The 20566-nt window shown below is 40.8% G+C and overlaps 1 protein-coding gene across 3 annotated transcripts in view; it reads right to left on the reverse strand.

The window, feature by feature from the left end:
• The window catches only part of LOC116053362 (GRB2-associated-binding protein 1-like), a 22232-nt gene extending 3384 nt beyond the window's left edge, over window positions 1-18848 (reverse strand). Inside the window, exons 1-9 of one of the 3 annotated variants that reach the window (XM_035994175.1) lie at window positions 18252-18848; window positions 10032-10160; window positions 9410-9575; window positions 7717-7909; window positions 5459-6144; window positions 3977-4059; window positions 3505-3614; window positions 1749-2032; window positions 1266-1337 (exon numbers count right to left, since the gene is read on the reverse strand). In XM_035994175.1, the coding sequence (XP_035850068.1) occupies window positions 1266-1337; window positions 1749-2032; window positions 3505-3614; window positions 3977-4059; window positions 5459-6144; window positions 7717-7909; window positions 9410-9575; window positions 10032-10160; window positions 18252-18326 (1798 nt within the window). In that variant the 5' untranslated portion in view covers window positions 18327-18848. The remainder of the gene's footprint in view (window positions 1-1265; window positions 1338-1748; window positions 2033-3504; window positions 3615-3976; window positions 4060-5458; window positions 6145-7716; window positions 7910-9409; window positions 9576-10031; window positions 10161-18251) is intronic. The other 2 variants (XM_035994174.1, XM_031304446.2) reach the window with 2 other exon arrangements.
• Window positions 18849-20566: the final 1718 nt, after the last annotated feature.

Here is a 20566-nt window from a genome sequence, read left to right on the forward strand (position 1 = left end):
TGAGAGAGAAGAAACAATCAACTAATTCAGGAACAGAAATCACAGACATTTCAGACGTTAACTGCAAAAGCGATGACAGACGTGTTTTACTGAGTCGGACAGAATCCAGTGAAGGGGACTGAGCAGAAACAGGAATTATTTTTGTGCTAAAAAGGGAAACTGGAAGTAGTGATGGGCAATGCATTGTTTGATGCATTTATTAACTAAAAGAGTCAAAGACCAATCCCCTATCATGTTATTAGAATATATTAGCATGTCTTCAAGTTTAAACTTTCTAATACCGCAACTCACATTCTCCACGAAGGAATGAAGTTTGCACTGTTGCTTGAGCTGCTGATTGAGACTGATAAGATGTGGTTGAAAGCTCTGGAAAAAGCTAGAAAGTTGGCCGTAAATCAAGCTTATATTATCAAACTGCTATTACCATTATTATTGGTTGTCACCCTTTTTTACTCTTGTGTGAGTTGCTCATCAATAGTCATTCCTACATTCCTACAAAAAGCTTAAGGTCTTCCCTTGAAGTTGTTGTACCAAGAAGTAATTAACCATCAAATACAATCTAAAACACTGTGACAACCAACCCAACCCGTTCTCACTCCAAACTCGTAAAATACGGACGTTTGGACAGTGGCTGTCAGCTTCTGATGAGACGAAAAAGGCGTCCTTCATCGTGTTTGTATAATGTACTGGGGAGAGCAGCAGCTACATGGGGTTTAGGGAGTAGTACGTAAGGCCGAAATTCCGTGTAGGGAAACAGGACTTTCACCCAGGAGACCGGGGTTCGTGTCCCGCTTGTCACGTTTCCTAAAGTCGCTTTCTTCTTTAACCGTCCCGTTATTCCCGCATGTCACGGAAGCGTAAGCCCACCCACGACCTTTTCCTTAACATAACTGCGTCAAAAGGGACGCCAATAGTCCCAACCAAGTGCGTTTGGTTAAAGCGCGTTATATGACGCTAAAGGAGACTTTTAGCGTCAATAACAACGACAAAGGCACCTGACCAAGCGTCTGTATTTTACGAGATGGGAGTGAGAACATTACAAAACATCTCCTCACCTTAATGTTTTGTGTGTGCTCCACAAAATGAGCAGTGCAAAATGAGCAGGATGACAGGACAACAGTTTAATACCAAATGAATTGTTGCAGTGGCCACTAGTGTAGCTGTAAGAAGCAGTGTGACAACCAACCCCTCTCCCCTAATAGGTAATCTGTTAAAGAGGTGTTTGTGTTGTGTTCTGTGTCGTCAGCCCAGTTAGTAGTTGGTACCTCTTGTCTTGTGCGTCGACTCTCCAGCAGTCTGGATGTCCGTTCTCTCTGCAGGCTTACCGACACAAACTCCTGCAGTGATTCACAACATCAGAACGCATCAAACAGGCTGCGCTTTTACAGCAATGAAATCAATGGGAACGCTTCTGTTAACCTGCCGAATTTACGTTTTATTTTGTATGCAAACCAGAACAACAAAAATGTCTTCGTAAAATGATTAATTCCTTGTTTGGATTAGACAGATATAGCCTGAATTTTATTCCAGTGCAATTTGATTAAAGGTATTGGGATTACCATCAATGATGTGCTGCATCTTGCTGACTTTCTCACTAAAATGAAGCTCTTGTTGAACTTCTAACCACAGAAAGCTTTCTTGTAATCATATAGCATGCTCTTGTATTATGTCTCAGTTCTGATATGCAGTGTTTGACAGAGACAGCGAAAGGATTTAATGTCAAATTTCAGTGACGGGCTGCTACTCACCTCTGCGTTGTGGTTTCAGGTTGCGGTGGATGGGAGGGGGCATGGCCTTCACCTCAGGGTTCACGGTGTTCCTCCGGAGCGGCGGGGTGCCGGGAGCGGCGGGAGTCAGCGGGGAATTACGAAAACCCAGGTGGGCGGGTGGGGGGACTTGCCTTCCCAGGGACGCTAGGTCACCTGTGGCAGGGGTGGGATGGACAGGAAGGGAAGGGGTGAGGGGGGTCATGGGGACGTAGTTGGCATCCTGGAGCTGGACAGAGGAGTCAGAGGGAGGATGTGGATGCACCCTGGAACATGAGAAGAAGAAAGTAGAAATTGGAAAAAAGAAAGAAGAAACCTAGAAGGACCTACTTCTTTCAAAACAGTTCCCAGGAAAGTCCAGGGATCAATAATAGATTCTATATTCCTGTTATATAAAGGAAGTGTATAGGTCTTTAAAGCTGTGGTAGACAGAAAATGCCTTAATAATTGAATAACTTTATAATAATAATCTTTCAGCATATTGTAATTCAAGTGGTCTGAGAGAAAACCAGACTTAAGCACCTCCTCTTGGCTCTGTTTTCAGGCTTTAGATAATCTACCCATGGCGGAAGACTTTGGCCAATCACAGGTCATTTCAGAGAGAGAGAGAGCGTTCCTATTGGCTGTTCTGTGCATGCATTACCTGTGTGACAAAAAGGGGAGAAGGAGAACTGCTAATAGAGGTCTTAGTCTACTTATTTGACCCACTTCTTTAGAGGTTTAAATTTTGGAAGAAGTTTCTACTAGTTTGTGAAGGTGTTTGATTGTTCTCTAAAGAGCTGCGAATGGTTCTTGGTTGGATTCTTGACGTTCTTAAAGGAAAAATCCGGCACAAAATGAACCTAGGGGTTAATTACATATGTGTACCAAGTCAACCGTTCTCTGGGATTTGTTTTCATGCTAATTGAAAGTGACCAGTTTCATCGCAAACCGCTAATTACCTTATAACGCTAGTCGTTGGGGCAGAGGGTAAAGTAAAAAGATATCGCTATTTCTAAACCACTAACAAGGCTCAAAATAGCACCACACTTCCACGGTAGCATAATGAGGGTCCCTACATGTAAACTGAAGCATTGAGAACTTTGTAAGTGTACAGACATTTAAAAAAAAAAAGATAGTTTAGAAAGACTTGGGAAAGCAGTCACATCTTGGGAACGCAGTCACGACCAGTCGAACGACGAACACCGTGCTTGAGCTATGTTACTGGTCGCACGGCGTTCGTTGTTCGACTGGTCGTGACTGCTTTCCCAAGATGCCTGTATACATGAACTTGGTTGGGTTTACTCATTATGCTACCGTTGAAGTGTGGTGCTATTTCAAGCCTTGTTAGTGGTAGAAATAGCGATTTCTTTTTACTTTACCCTCTGCCCTAGGTTTTGCCCGGATTTGTCCTTTAAAAGGCATTTTCAGGGTTCTTCAAGGATGTTTGAATGAGTTCAAGGAGCCCATGTTTGGGTTGTTAGGTTTTTTTAGGGACCTCTTTGGTGGTTTCAGTGTTATTTAAAGTTATAAACTTTGGAATAGTTTTATTCAAATTTCATTAACATACAACTTCTCTCCCAGGTGTCATTGTCAGGACTCTTACATAGTATACATATTTACAATATAAGTGTTTAAAAAAGAATCATATTATTAGTATTATTTTAAATGACAACACAAAAATGCTTTTAAAGTACAGTCTTTTAAAACCAAATCATTAGATGAACACGTTTATCATATCACGTATCTTCTGACTGACCTTGGTGCGACAGGAGGCTCAGTGGTGGCAGCGCTCATGGGAACATAGTTTTCGTCCACATCATCATCCTCAGAGCAAACACTACTCAGAGGTACCATGCCTTTATTAAACTGAGAGAGAGAGAGAGAGAGAGAGAGAGAGAGAGAGAGAGAGAGAGAGAGAGAGAGAGAGTTTCAAAGAGATGAATGTAAATTCGAAATTAAACTTTCTCCTGGGAGAAGGAGACAGGGCTTATCTTGCTGCCCAATATATACAAACACGCCACAACCACAGGGACAGTGAATGACACACAGACAAAACGACACACACACACACACACACACACACACACACACACACACACACACACACACACACACAAATCCCAGTTTTAAATATCTGTACATATCTAATGTTACATTTTAATATAAAATAGGGGTTGACAGAACATCAGTTGTATTTTCTTCTTGAGGTTTAAAACGTTTAAACTCACGAAGTAACTGTTGAAGCTCTCGCTGAACTCAAACATGCTTGCTCGGGTGGACAGAGACCGAGGGATGTAAGAAGAGTTACAACCTGAAACACAAAGAGTATATAAACTAAGAAAACTTGCTAAACTATCTTGCTGAGAGTTAGAAGATTGATACCAATCTAATGTCTGAGAGTGGTATCCATCTTCTCATCTAATTCTTGGCAAGAAAGCTAGTAAGTTCATTTCCCAAAATGTCAAACTTTTCCTTTAAATGTTACACAAAAAGACTTGCATATGCAGCGTATTAACCACTATGACGGTGTACAAATCACATGCAACCTATTGGTGGAACATTTGTGCCGCTTTAAGACTTGTTGCTGACAGAGTAGAAACAGAGCTTGGCCGGATCTGAATGTAGACGGACAGAAGGAGCTTTTACTAAGAAAGCAAATATTTGTGCAGAAAGCATCAAGTCCGAGCATGTACAGTATGAATACAGAGACTGTTGTTGTGGATATGCTTTGAAGCGGCTGTGTCTCCATTATGAAAGGGGCAAAGTTCACGTCTTATTAATGAAACAAAAAGGCACACATTGTCTCAGCTGTGAGGATATAATCCATCAACGTTGCCAGTTCTGCACAATAAAGCCGCTTGATCTCCTCTGAGGTGCCAGGTTTAAAACTCTCTGCTGGCTAAAAGTGAAGATGGAGCTCTCCAGAGACCTACCACTTTGGGAACAATATATACAGTATTTCCACAATACTACTGATTTACAGATATCAAAAGGCTTTTCCCTGTGAGTTAAAAAATATTTTTGTCTGGAGATATGGGACTTCAAATTCATCAGATGGACGCTAACGCGTCTCCACACCAAAGCCAGATGTGCTCAGAGGCAAATGCTCGCCAACATATGAGCCGTTACAAAGTTTTAGGCAAGAATATGATAGGTATATGTGTATTTGACAGCTTGTTGTGGAGTTCTTCTGCCTAATAGTGGCACCAAAAACAGTGGATTTGTGATTTGGAGGCTGGTTTACTTAGATCTCTACTGGATGTTTTGGGTTGAGACACTACAGGGAAATAGGGTGAAATTTCAAATATCACCATGAAACTCCTCCAGTTGATAACTTACGTTAAGATATTTTTTTGTATTACAAGTTTCTGGGAATGTTATGTTTAGATATGCAAATTAGGCATTATCTAATGCTAAGTTTTTGTGAATTTAGGAGAAATGTACAGACTCAAATAAACACAGTGTAGTAAAATAAACATCAAAATGTGTATTTTGGATGGGTTTTTTTTTTCCCCGACTAGTCTGAAAAAAGACATTTCTTTGGAAGCAAAATAGCCCAAAATCTCAAAATGATGTTTTTGGCTGTAGCTTCTTCCCTTAAATTGGCACGGTGGCACACTTGCATGAACACAATTCTCCCTGAATTAAATTCTTCCTTTTTCTCTCCACATTAAAGGAATTAATCGTCAGACAGACTGCAGTCTTCTAACCTCTGTGTGTGCGTCCTGACGTAGTGATAGTGTTGCTCCTCAGCAGCCCTCCCTCCAGATATCCATCCCTCCTCTCTGGCTCCGAGGTGGACCGGGGGAGCGTGGCTGACCTGGTGCACACACGTGAGCCCTCTCCCAGGGCTGGTATGGTCTGAGGCTTGGGCGGGCGTGGAGGAGGAGTTGGGGTGGAGGCGTGGAGCTCTGCCTGGGTTAGGGAGTCCACACAGGGGGTAGAGAATCGGCGGTGAGAGGGTTGAGGTTGAACGGCGGATGCCGGACGAGGGATCTGGTAAACACTGGTGGTGTTTGAGTGTGTATTTGGATGCACTGCAGAGTGTGTGTCATCGCTGAGTTGTATCACAACGGGTCGCAGGTGGAAGTCCAGGGAGTGCTTCCTGGGATGGGGAGAGGGGTGACAATGAGTTTGCTTGGCTCGTCTCTGCAGGTCAGAGGTCATGCTGGTATCCTGAGACTGGCTGAAAGGGCCCGTCATGGAAGCAACGGTCCAAGGGGCTGCCCTGAAGCCGGAGGAAGAGGAGGAGGAGGAGGAGGATGGAAGTGGGAGGCCATTGGAAAGGAGGGAAGGAGAGGAGGAGGAGGAAGAGGAGGAGGAGTTGGTGGACGGAGGAGGGTAGAGGTTGTCGTTGTAGTCCGTTTCAAGAGAGGTGGAGGAACCTAAAGGAGGCCTGGAGACAGACAGAGAGTTCAATCAGGATTTAAACGGACAGTTCACCAAAAATACAGTAAACAATTCTCATTGTAACTGTTCATTTTAAGGTTATAATAATAATAATAATAATAATAATAATAATAATAATAATAATAATAATAATAATAATAATAATAATAATAATTCCACTCACTTATATACTATTGATAATATTTATTTACATATCGATATATTTGCATTATGTCCTCTCTGCACCTTATCTATTTTTTCCCACATTGTAAAAGTTCTTTACTGTGCAATGCATTCCCACTGTAGTTGTATTTGTATCCCTCCTATTTAAGTGCATTTGTACTGTATTGTGATAGTATCGCATTATCTTGTATTGAACTGTATTAAAGCTATAGTGCGTAGTTTCTGTCGCCCCCATGATGAATTGTAAGTAATGACAACAACACTGTCGGCTCTTCCACATGATACAAGCCTTCCGTGATCGCGCACCCCCCCACCCCTCCTCCACGCAGTTGCTAGTAGCCAAGGAGGATTAAAAAAACATGATGGACTCTTCAGAAGAGGTAATTAACTTCACTCGAGTTTCTGCGCGGAAAAGTCACTGGACGACACAATAAAAAGAAATAGAGAAATACAGAGAGAGATGTGTGGAGCTGATAGTCTTAATTAGCTTTGCAGCAACTCACTTGGCAATGGATTGAATGTAACGGATGTTCATTAATATCAAAAAGTTACGCACTAAAGTTTTATTAGTAGTGTTTTATGTTGTAATTTAAGGTACCTGGCTGCGAATACACCTTAATTTCCCCGCAGGGATTAATAAAATCATCTATCTATATATCTATAAAACTAAGTTGCTGTTGCAGTTTTCAATTCAGTTTTTTTGTGCCAAACCTCAGCATATCACAACCCTATCTGGATGGATAGCAATATTTTCAACTGAGGAGGAGCAAAATAAGCCTGATTGATTTTAAAGACCTGTCCCATGAAGGTTTGTGAAATCTGTGGGTGTGATCCTGACTAAGATAAACTCTAATCCCCTCACTGAGACTCAACACGTCTGAACCTGTAACTCTGACTGTTAGTCATGAGAGAACCTTCAGCTGGTTTTCTTTAGTCTGATAAAAACCTTCAAGTCACAAACTGTTTTACTGACCTATCATTTTATAATTCTATTGGTTTGTATTGTATTATTGCATTATTATTACTTTTGTTGGAGTTTTAGTAGCTGGTCACATGAGATCGGAGATTAGGGCAGAAATAAAATGCACTTTATGTCCTCGAGACTTTTGCATGGTGGAGTTGTCTGAGGACCAATGAGGTTTATGAGATTTGAAGACATGCTCTCTGCTTAAGCTCTGAATGGTACATTAAAGTGTAGTATTTTGGGTTCTATATTTACATCTCGATACAAAAAATGTGTTCTTTCTTTTTCTAGGATTGAGGTGTGTATACCCTGAAACTTTTCTAATCATGTATGTATAAAGAGACTGAAAACAGAACCTAAATGTCTTATTTCCTATATTTCGCTGTGTGTGTGTGTTTGTGTGTGTGTGTGTGTGTGTGTGTGTGTGTTTACCTGATGTGACTCTGGCAGTGTGATAACCACAGGTAGTCTTCTTCTGCATTTCCATCGTGCTCCAGGTTTCGCACACTCACCGGGTCGTAGGGGGGTGGGACTGACCCTGTTACCATGGTGATTGAGACAGTGCCACTGGTCGGGGTCATCGCTGTGTTGGAGGACGAGCCAGACACAGGAAGTTTCGCTGTGACTGTAGAAAGAAAAGTCACTCAAATAAAAAAAGGAAAAAGTTATGAGAAACTCTTCCAAGTTCTTGTGTCTCCCTGCAGGGCATTGTGGGTATTGGAGTGTGTGACATAAGATAAACCTGACTGAGATAAACCTATTTTCTTTTGAGCTCAACCTATCAACATGGGTTTATGTAGATATTGCAGGTCTGAGTTAGTGGTGGTGTTAGACTGCACTGCATTATATACTGAAAAGTGTTTTGAATTAATTACGAGCTGTTGAAAAAACATGCTTATCAGCTTAATAGCACAATGACTCTTTGTTAGGCTGCAACAAGGACTTCAAAACAAAAATCAATCTATCTCGGCATAGAAACAAATTACAGTTACAGAAAATGACCTTAAAGTGCTCATATTATGCTCATTTTCAGGTTCATAATTGTATTTAGAGGTTATATCAGAATAGGCTAACATGGTTTAATTTTCAAAACACACCATATTTTTGTTGTACTGCACATTGCTGCAGCTCCTCTTTTCACCCTGTGTGTTGAGCTCTCTGTTTTAGCTACAGAGTGAGACATCTCACTTCTGTTCCATCTTTGTTGGGAGTCGCACATGCGCAGTAGCTAGGTAAGGACTACTAGCCAGTCAGAAGCAGAATATGAGGGCGTGCTACGCTAGCAGCTAGGCGAGCATTATAACATGTGTTACAAAGTGACGCACGTTTGTCACAGAAGTAAAGGCTGGACTACAACAGAGCTGTTTGGAGCAGTTTGTGAACAGTGTTTTCTGTTGGAGATGGTAAGTCCCTTTGGGGTGGACTTTGGGCTTTTTCACTTTGTAAACCTATAACGTGCACAAAAAAGATATATAACACAATAAAGGAAAGGGAAAACGCCAAAATCCATAATATGAGCACTTTAAGAAAAGAGTGTTATGCATGTTGCTAAAATTTGATATTAGTGTCTAAACTATCATCACAAAACCAAGACAAAGTTCAAATGACCGCAAAAGGCAATGTTGTTATACATAATACCATCTTATCTGATATTATAATATATTTCACATCTGAGTCACTGACGTCCTGAGGGTATTTATGTTTATCTATTCTCTCTGCATGTTCTCTCTCCTCTCTCCTCCCACTATTTTTCACACGGACTCAGCCATCCCACACTGCAAAACAAGAAAGGTGCTGCCTATCTATCTATCAATTTTTTTTTAAGATTCATGTATTTAGGACAATGCACATAAATCAACATTTCTGTAAATGCGTCAGTGTTTGCCAGTCATCTAATTTTCAACTGTAGTCCTAGTTAAACAGTTAGAGTACAGCATGAAACAGTATAAACAGTAAGAAAAACAACAAAAACATAGGACGGACAATCACCTATTTATCTATCTATCTATCTATCTATCTATCTATCTATCTATCTATCTATCTATCTATCTATCTATCTATCTATCTATCTAGCTATCTATCTATCTGTCTGTCTATCTAGCTTCCCTCCCTCTATCTGTCCTACCATCATCAGTCGGGTTGAAGCCACAGAGCAGGCAGATGGAGGACACCCAGCGGTTCATGTCCTCCTCAGACTCGGCCACCAGGTACCAGGTCCTCTCCTCCGTCTTCAGGTCGAAGACAAAGCTGCTCTCCAGCTCCTTCTTTGTGAACGTCAGGCCGGCATCCACCTGACGGAGAGGGGGAAACAGAGATGGATAGGAGACAGGTGAAGAGTGTTCTGCTATCTCTAAAACACACAAATGTACAACATTCAGCTCATCAAAATCAATGATATTTCATTTGAAAATTCTGCAGCATTAATATTTAGTTAGCATTAAACACAGAAACTTTAGCCTTAAAGGACACAGTAATTATCACTTTACATATTACTTTAGTTTGTGCAGTAGAGCATATTTATGGAGGATGAAAATTATTTTAAAAATACATAATATAAATACATAGACAAAACTAATATATTTTAACATACAAACCCCCCATTTAAAGAGAATCTCATCCCAGTAACGGTCATCAACAAATAGAAAAAAAAAAGTAATAATAATAATAACAATAAATAGTGCATTTTTGGCTCATAATGCCAAGCAGCTAGACTTCCCTTAACTTTTCCTCCAGCATGGCTTGTTTACCTGTTCACACAGGTTCATGTTGATGGTCCTGATTGGCCGGCGGGACTGCTGGTTCTTGAAGTACTGCAGGACGTCCGGCTCCCCGCTCAGCCGACCGCTTCGCAGCACAAACCAACGCCTCTTCCATGCCTGGAGACAGCGAGAGACAGCTATTATAACATACAGTGGGAAAATAATGATTGAATAGTTTAGTCTTTTTTTTATCATCTGTGCATTAAAAGGTGTTTGGTGTTTTAAGCTCCCAACGTCATCTAGGATCGTCTAGGCACTAGGATTAGGCAATGGTTAGGGTTAAGGTTAAGGTTAGGGTTAGGTGCCTTGAAGTCAATGGTTGCAGCGCTGCCTTGAATGTTGGGGGCTTAAAACACCATCGAGCGCATGAAAAACCTTCAGTAGCGACGTTTGATATTCTCAAGAAACTATTCACCCACACAGGCAAAAATATTAATTAGAATTACTGTAATGTCCTGCAACACATTCTCATGAACAGGTTTGCATAATATCATATGAAAACCTATGCACAACAGTTCGTATGATATCCTATGAAATTACGGCAACTGCCAGCCGGTCAAGTGGAGACTGGTCACATGACAGTTAAGTTTTGCAGTCTTTACAATTAAAGCTACAGAATAGTGCGTAGTTTCTGTCTCCCCCATGAGGAATTCTAAGTAATGACAACAGCACTGTCGGCGCGTCCACATGATACAAGCCTTCCGTGATAGCGCTTCACCCCCCACCCCTCCTCTACGCAGTTGCTACGTAGTCAAGAAGGACACTCAGGATTAAAAAAAACTCTTCAGAAGAGGTTATTATCTTCACTTGAGTTTCTGTGCGCGCAAGTCGCCGGACGACACAATCTTCTGAACATAGCCATACTGAGAAATACAGAGAGAGTTGTGTGGAGCAGATAGTCTTAATTAGGTCCGTAGCAACTCATTTGGCAATGACTTGAATGTAATGGACGTTCATTATTATAAAAAATGTATGCAATAAAGCTTTAAATTTGGCCGAAGAAAAGGTTGCTGTGATCCGGGTACAGGGCACCATGAGGCTGTGGTACTTTCAGTGGCCGTTGCAGTTAAGTTTATCCGACCAGACGTGACTGACATGCGGCGATGACGTGTGTTAAGTGTTAGGCACCAAAATGACTAGTTGAGATTAGAAAAAAGATTGTGGTTTGGTTAAAAACACCACTCCCCTAAAGTAGTATTCCCAGGACACAAACGCTGGGTGAAATTCTTGTGTATTCCCCTTAAAGGAACACGCTGACTTATTGGGACTTTAGCTTATTCACCGTATCCCCCAGAGTTAGATAAGTCCATACATACCCTTCTCATCTCCGTGCGTGTCGTAACTCTGTCTGACGCACCCACCGCTAGTCTAGCTTAGCCCAGATCCTGGAGGTAACCGGCTCCATCTAGCCTACTGCTCCGAATTAGTGACAAAATAACGGCAACATGTTCCTATTTACATGTTGTGATTTGTATAGTCACAGTGTGTACAAACAACAAGGTCACATGAGACACAGCCATCTTCTAACCGTATATAAACTGGGAACTATATTCTCAGAAGGCGAAGCACTGCTCTTATACAGCGACAGTCAATGTGGTGCATTCAGCAATAAATATGTTGAATACATACGAATTATAGTGCGTTACATTTTGTAGCTATATGTTGGAATGGTTCATGAGAACAGCCTGTGTCCTGACAGATATAAATAATAATCCCCACCCTACTTGCACAAGACTAAAAGTTAAAGCTCCACTCAGTTCTGGCTGCACTCCACCCTCCAACCCAAAGGTGTTGAACTAAAAACCTTTATAATGCTTTTAAATGACCCTTTAGACCAGTAAGAGGTTGGGTTCTACAAACTAACTCTGGTGTCTCTCTCCCATGTCAAAAGTTTTACACTTCAGTGCACATGAATGTTAACACACATACACACCCACGCACACAAAAATTGCTAAATGTTTAACACTTCTCTCAGGTCGTTGCCGTCATGCACTGAGCAATACAGTATGGGTAGAGTCCATCTCCCATGAACGATCCACTCATATTTCAGACATGACTCACCGTCCACGTGTTTTTGTATGTGTGTGTTTGTGTGTGTGTTTGAGGGTTAAGTGTAAGTGTGTAGGTAGTGTGAGAGAAAGACACATCATGATTATTTAAACGTGTGAAGCAGAGCATGAGCAAGGACTTTAATTTAAGAACAGCACGTGTGCATGTGCGCGCATACACACACACACACACACACACACACACACACACACACACACACACGATGATCTCAGTGTTTTTCTGTATCAGCATTTAAAGGAATCAGATAATGTAGTCTTTATAACTACTATCTGAAAAGGACAGAGTTTTGATGAAGAGTGACTTGAAACAAATTGTTGAGCTGTGTACTTTAGCTCAACTAACAAGGCATGCCAGATATGCAGTGTGTGTGTGTGTGTGTGTGTGTGTGTGTGTGTGTGTGTGTGTGTGTGTGTGTTCGCCAGTAAGTTTCCATCAGTCCAACAAACCAAATCCATCCCTTCCGATGTTTAATAATATTTCTCAACAAAACCAACGTGACTCCAAAGGCATGCATGCCTCTGTGTGTGTGTGTGTGTGTGTGTGTGTGTGTGTGTGTGTGTGTGTGTGTGTGTGTGTGTGTGTGTGTGTGTGTGTGTGTGTCTGTGTGTGAGATCAAAGTGCACAGCAATTCAATACTGTAGAGCACGTTTCCCACCTCTTTCTCTCCAAACACAGGCAGGAAGAGGAAGTAGCTGAACAGGAAATGCCACATGGAGATGGCAGTAGATGTGTGTGTGTGTGTGTGTGTGTGTGTGTGTGTGTGTGTGTGTGTGTGTGTGTGTGTGTGTTTGTGTGTGTGTGTTTTGTCTGCCTCCTCCTCACTCTGTCATCTTCAGGCCACTGGACAAATAAAAGCAGCAGGGTGTCAGCAGCAAGGATGAAAATATTTTTGTATGACTAATGTGCATTAAAGGGAAAATGTAACCCCCACAAACAATATAAATTGTACATAGTGCTCACCTCCCTAGGCTCTCTATGGTCCCAGAAAGGGTTTTTGAACAGACTTCAACGGAAGCCAAACAATAGAAAAAAAGGTCTTAAAACGTCCGAAACTTGCAATCAATTTCCAATATTTTTAAACAATTATTATTAAGTGTCTTGAATCCATTTGTGGGTGCATGGAAATCCAAACACCACAATTTTTTTGCCAAACTATTGCTAAACAAAGCATGTCCGGATTATCCTCTTGTGAAGGAATTGTCTGTGCACTTTGTGCACGCTTACTTGCACGTGCGTTTAATTGACGACCTTTATAACCTGTTTTTGCTGAATCTAGTTATTGTGCTTTATGAGGGTTATAGTAGTAGTATTATAACTTACCATCAGTGACTTCAGGACGTCTCCCGAAAAAACAGGATGAGCGGAAACCATTTCAAAATAAATGTCTCTAAACAAGTTGTAATGTCTTCATAATTAATCATTTTCGATTAATAGTGTCAAGGTATAGTATATTTTGGGTCTAATATGGCATTACATGCAGTTTCTTATTACAGCATATAGTTTAGATGCATGTCTAATTGTGTCTAATTAGGGTATATCTGTGTTTGTTTAATGTCTGATCAAGACCATGTTATGTTTTGGTCTAATTTGATACAACATGTGGCTTATTACGTCTTATTAGTGTACCGTAAATTAAAGTGTGACCAAAAAAATCCCATGTCACAGCATCTCTTCAGGAATGTCTTACTAACGATTTTAGTAATGGGTCTGCTGCTTGTAATATCTCACTTTACACATTGCATTTTCTCTGCCTGCACCAAATACATTCATGCTCATTTAGCTGCCTGAATATCAGCAACTTCAAAATAATGATAATTTCCTTTTCTTTAACACTTTCTCTAATGTCTTCTCTACCAATTCTTTCTGGTTTGTTTCCTCCTTTGACCATGACAGGAAGAGGGCACAATGGATCCAAAATAACACTTCCTCCATCCTGCCTCCAAACCAAAATTAACACCAGACCTGAATAACAAGTGTCCCAGTGTTCAATTCCTCATTTACTGATCTATTCCTCCTCTTCTTCTCAGAACTGCAGACATGTAACTTCACAACACTTTCAATTTTACAGCAGGGTCTGTGAATACTGTGAAGGAACTGAAATTCAATGTTTTTGCAGTTGCAATGAATGCAGCTTTCACCTTTGCCTCGTCCCTTATTTTCATATAAACCTGTTTGTGTATGATCACTTCCTTAAAACTCCCAAATCAACACTCAATAACAATCAAAGGTAAATGAGTAAATAGTAGTCAAGTGAAAAATACCCCAACTACTGTGACAAGGTTATTTAAAATAAGTTCAAAAATAAATGTTGTATCTATTATGGGGGATATTTTTGGAATTGTAGGGTCTTTGTAAATTATAGTGTGGTCTAGACCTACTCTGTCTGTAAAGTGTCTTGAGATAACTCTTATGATAACTCTAACTCTGGATACTATAAATAAAATTGAATTGAATTGAAAATCAATAACAGTCCATTAATTGTTTAAAAAGGTTGAAGGCATCCGAGGCACTCGAGAGGGTAATGTTTAAAAAGCCTTTAATATCTCCTTGGCTATAATGTATTAAAAGATGCAGACGCTTTCAGACTTTAAGGCCTTCTTCAGGGCATCATCATGAAGTCAATTGCCCTAATGAAGGCCTTAATGTCTTAAACGCGTAGGCATGTTTTAATGACTTTTTTTTAAGCCAGGAATTACGAGTCCTTCAACCTTTTAAACTAGTAGGATCCCCAAACTGAAGAGTACCAGAAGGACACTTTCTACACACCCGAGCAGCACTCCATGCAAACTGTATTGTGACTGAGTCCATTTATTGTCTTGCAACTCATATTTATCTTGTGACTCCTTACAGGTGTTCCTACCTCCACATTGGGAACCACTGAATCACTTCATTGCAAAGGAAAACTGTACAGATCAAAGTCGGTCTGTGAGCTGTGGTGGATGTTTTCTAACATACACTTTGGGTAATAACTTCCATTTCATTTTACAATTTGAGGGTACTTGTACTCAACGGTGGCCAAAATGACCAGTTCTAATCAATATATATATATATATATATATATACCATAATTTTCCTTTTGTTTAATTGATCACCATGACAATCACTTTAACACACTCTTTGTGGAGCCTTTGTGTTCTACAAATACACTGGGATTAAAACACATGGCAGTTATCCAAGCTGTGATAGGACACAGACTCAGTCTCTATTACCTTCATATATACAGCTTTGCTTCAACTATGTGTATGTGTGTGTGTGTGTGTGTGTGTGTGTGTGTGTGTGTGTGTGTGTGTGTGTGTGTGTGTGTGTGTGTGTGTGTGTGTGTGTGTGTGTGTGTGTGTTTGTGTGTGTGTGTTTTTAAAACTTCTAAATCTTTAGGGAGGCCCCCCTCCCAACCAGGCCCAGCTGAGAGCGATTAGTTTTTTACATAAAACACACACACACACACACACACACACATACACACACAGAGAAAAGGGAGTGTATGTATGATGAGGTATGCTCCACAAACTCTGGCCCAATACTCCTACGTCTGCTGTGGTCATTATATGCAGCTCCGCGTGTGTGTGTATGTACATGTGTGTGTGTGTGTGTGTGTGTGTGTGTGTGTGTGTGTGTGTGTGTTGACAGTAAACACACAGCTGGCCAGATGTGTGTGTGTGTGTGTACACACTGGGCTGTGTATACCATCACAGCTGAATGTACACACAGTGTAAACAATGGTGTCTCTTGCCTCTTCTTTTTTCCTTTGATGTCAACTAACAGAGGTTTTGGGTAATGGAGTCCTGGTAATTAAGGTTGTTATCATTTTGTCAGAGAGAGAACTCACTTGGTCCATGTAAAAGGTTGGTGTTTCAGATCAGCAAGACACCAACTGCTCTTTCACACTGTGGTAGTAAGGGGAAGTTCTCTCTTCTTCTCTCAATAAACAATAACTTTTCTTCTGCCCCATTTATTCCACCTTCACCCTTTTCTTACCACAGACACACGCATCCAGAAAGTGACCAAGAAAGCAGGAAAAGGAAGTAAATGAATAAAAGAGAAAGGGACAGAGAAGTATGCTGGGGAAAAAAAGACAACTGAGTAATGGAAAGAATGAAAGAATGCTTAAGGGAAAATATGTAAAGGAGAGATGAGATTAGCTCAACTCAGAAGGCATGCCAGCTATGCAGTGTGTGTGTGTGTGTGTGTGTGTGTGTGTGTGTGTGTGTGTGTGTGTTCTTGTTTAACTATATTCGTGGGGTCCAAAAACCAGGAGTCCAGTATACTTGTGGGGTCCGGACAGCTTTGTGGGGCCAAAATGCTGGAACCCCACAAGTTTAAAGGGCTGTTTGAGGGTTAAGACTTGGTTTTAGAATTAGGGTTAGAATTAGGTTATGGTTAGGGTTAGGGTAAGGGTTAAGATTAGGCATTTAGTTGTGATGGTTACGGTTAGGGTAAGGGGCTAGGGAATGCATTATGTCAAAGACGGGTCCCCACAAAGATAGTGAAACGCACTGTGTGTGTGTGTGTGTGTGTGTGTGTGTGTGTGTGTGTGTGTGTGTGTGTGTGTGTGTGTGTGTGTGTGTGTGTGTGTGTGTGTGTGAATAAGCTTTTTTACTGGAAAGCAAGGTGAGAAATAGCCTTGGAATTGGATTTTGGTATACACACAACTTATATTACATAATTTCCTTTCAAAATAAGATAACCTATCCATCTATCTAGCTACTGTATATATCTATCTATTTAATTGGAATCAGTTGTGCCATTTTGTCGATTCATTAAGGAAAAAAAAATGCAGATGAAGATTATACACACTCACTCCTAAAAATGAACATTTAAGTAAAATACTCATTTATTAGTTTTAGTTTATATGGGACACAACATACAGATAAAGCTGAAAATTGTGTAAATGTTTGTATTTTGGTATTTGGAAGATGCAAAGTAACACTTTTTTTCTAAGTTCAGCCAGTTATAAACAGGTGTTTCTGTTGGCAATGGCTAAAAATTAGCTGTGTGGATAAACAGTATTTTACAAAACTAAAGCATGCATAGGAAATGTCTCTTTTTAATAAGCAACTCCTAAATTATTAAATATTTCCTTAACATTGTCCTCCATGTCTATGAATTTTTCTATTTAAAAATAAAGTTGTCAGGTTTCCGTAAAACATGAAAATGTATTAACAAAGTCTCTTTTTTTTGCTGAGTTTTTGCTTCTAATTTCAACGTGATATCATGACTTTGCGTAAACATACACACCCACTTTCTTAAGCCAAGTGGCGTGTTATCTGTATGCATTTTGAGCTATCCGTGTGTATGTCTACACTGTATACAGATCCGCGTGTATGTCTGCGTGTTATCGCCACGTGGCGTGTATGTTTATGTTCGCGAGAAGAAAGCGACGGTTGAGTTTAGGAAACGTCACACGCGAGTTGGGTTTAGGAAAAGAAGAATCGGTTGGGTTTAGGAAAAGAACAACGGGGTTGGATTTACTAAAAGAAGAAAGTGACGGTTGAGTTTAGGAAAAGATGAACGGGGTTGGGTTTAGGAAAAGAAGAACGCCACGGTTGAGTTTAGGAAACGTGACCCATCCACCACTCCAACTAACCTCCTTAAGCAGATTTTCGCCCTTTCATACTACTCGCTACGGTGTAAATTCACACGCAATCGCAAGGTAACGTAAGTCAGTGGAGGCCAAACGGCATTGATATACACGTTAAAAATCGAGTATGGGTCTTGATAACCACCAATAATAGCATACAAATTGGCATGTCATACATATGCCACTTCATGAGATCAGTCTGCTAATTTGCAGATACGTTTTGCCAAGTGCAGCTTTTTTTTGTGCTTTAACTTTGTGAAAAGAAAAACATTAAACTGAATCAAACAGATAAGAAATACATGTTCTGAGACACCAAAGTAAACCTAAAACACGAGCTTACTTACTATAGCAGCAGACAGCTGTGTTCTGCTGATTGTTTTATCCGTTTATAATTATAACTTTAAGAAATGACATGATGGTAAGGAAGAGCTAATCTTCAGGCATTATTTAAGTCAACATGTGAAAAACACTATCAAACAAGGCAACAGATACTTTTTATACAAAGTTATTCTGAGATATTTGTTTTTGCTGAAAGCTGAACATAAAAGTGAAATACTCACATAGCGGCGGAGCTTCTTCTCTGGGGGTGACTTTCTGAGCCAGCCCTCACACACCACCTCCCCGGCTGCACTCATCCTGGCACCAACAACACTCCACGCAAACACAGCTTCCAATCAATCGCGTCCAATAAGTCAATCAATTGCTTCTAACCAGGGGTCAAAACTGACAGACTTCCAATAAGGAATTAGGATTCCAAGCAATTCTCAATCAGACTCAACCAATCAAGTGTTAAATCAGTCAATTAAGGCATCAAATGAGTGAGACTTTTCTCAGGTTTCCGATCGGTTAATCAGACTTGAAATCACTGGATCAGGCTTCCAATCAGACCTGAAAGCAGTTGATCTGGCTTCAAATTAGTCACCAAGGTTTTCGATCGTCCAACCGATCCGATGATCTTTAAATCAGTAGATTCTTCTAATCAGTTGAATGCTGCTGTAATCAATACACTTGGTTGATTGATCCATGACTCCAGCAGTTTCCATCCGCGCGTGAAGGAGTTGCTCGTCCTTCCACGGCTGAGTCACACCTCCTTCTGAGAGGGTTTCTACTTTCCAGCAGAGTCCCAAAACTTCCCTCCCTCTCCCTCTCCCTCTCTCTCTCTCTCTCTCTCTCTCTCTCTCTCTCTCTCTCTCTCCCTCTCTCCCTCTCTCTCTCCGGTTGTGTGATAACCAAACACTGTGTCACAGCTCAGACATTGCTTCTTTCCTCTCCTCCCACTTTTCCCTCCTCCTTTCTCACTCCTCCCCTTCTGCTCCTGCTCAGGACAACAGGAAACTCCCCCTGTGGATCTGGATGTGTACAGTATGTGCAGTGATGGAAAAAAAGTACCCAGATAATTTACTTAGGGGTAGTTTGGATCTTTTGAAGTGGGGTTGTATGAGGTACTCATTTATCATAAGTTTGTGTATTACAGTTTGAAGAAGCAGATCGCTTCCGCTATATCGCTCTCTTCAAAGCCACCAAACTCATTTGACAAAAACAGTAATTTTACCTCGAAGAACACAGGCGTTTCTGAAAGTGGAGTAGAAGTAATAGTTTGTGAAAAACAAGTACTGTTTACAGTGTGAAGCTGAGGCTACTGTTGACTTCCATAAAGTTGAGGGACTCACAAGAGAAAGATTAAAAGGAGAATGGTCAAAAGTGGTGCAGCATATCAGGATTTTAGACTTTGATATGGCTCAAGTTTCAGAAAGGCTGGATCCTACATTTCCCACCATTCAGTTCAATAGGAAAAAAAAGACTTTCCTTCCCCAGAGCCATGGAAGACAATATAGTGAACACAGAATGAGTGTTACACTTTAATAGTAGTAAGTGACAGCTCTTCTGTTGGGAATAATTATATTTTACAAATATTGACTTATTATTAAGTTATGATGGATTGTTTGATTGGATGATGAATGATGGCAGATCATGAAATTAGATTTCCTGAGATAAATTTAGAGATAAATGTTGACATCTTGTGGCCTTTTCTAAGTATTACAAGTTTAATAAAAGGTTGTTTTTTTCCTCAGAATAATTGATCAAATGCTCAAACACGTACAACAAAGTGGCAAAATAATAACATATCAGACAGAGAGTGGGATGGTTTCATTAGTATCAACTAACAACTATCAACAATTTATCAGGTTGTTTTGATTCACAGATTTTATTTTTTAATTTCATGATCTTAATTTATTAACCCTGCTGTTGTGTCAGTGGTAAAAGTTGTAGAAGGTGAGGCCCTCTACAGTTGCCTTTCCATCAGCTCCGTAAAATGTATGCTGAAAATGTATGTGACATTAGACATATGCTGCATCTCATATCGCTTAAATTGCCTCCTCGAGTCCTCCACTTGCCTCCCATCCTCGTCTTAGTCCCTCCCAGCGAGGAAGCACAGGAGAAATGTGAGGAAATCAGGAGAGGAGAGAGGCAACTTAGAGGGCTGAGACGACCTTTCCTCTGAAGGCACTTGAATCCGTCAGCTATTTGGGCGGAGTTAGCCACTCCTTCAGCTGCAGGGCTTTTGGGAAGGCTGCTCTCGTCCTCGCCTATAGCTCCTTGATGAGCCCTCCTCGATGCTCACGCCTCAGTGCTCAGGGTAGAAATAAGAGCTTTAAGACGGCCTTCACAGAGGAGGGACAGAACAACCGGTTCAGCCGAGGAACGAGGAGTCGAGGACAAATAAGCGACATGAGATGCAGCCATAGTCTCTTCACCCACTCTCCTAGACCGCAGGAGGCATCTCACACACACACACACACACACACACACACACACACACACACACACACACACACACACACACACACACACACACACACAAGCAAATAAATAA

Source organism: Sander lucioperca, chromosome 17, assembly GCF_008315115.2.
Source record: "Sander lucioperca isolate FBNREF2018 chromosome 17, SLUC_FBN_1.2, whole genome shotgun sequence".
Classification (NCBI taxonomy): Eukaryota; Metazoa; Chordata; class Actinopteri; order Perciformes; family Percidae; genus Sander; species Sander lucioperca.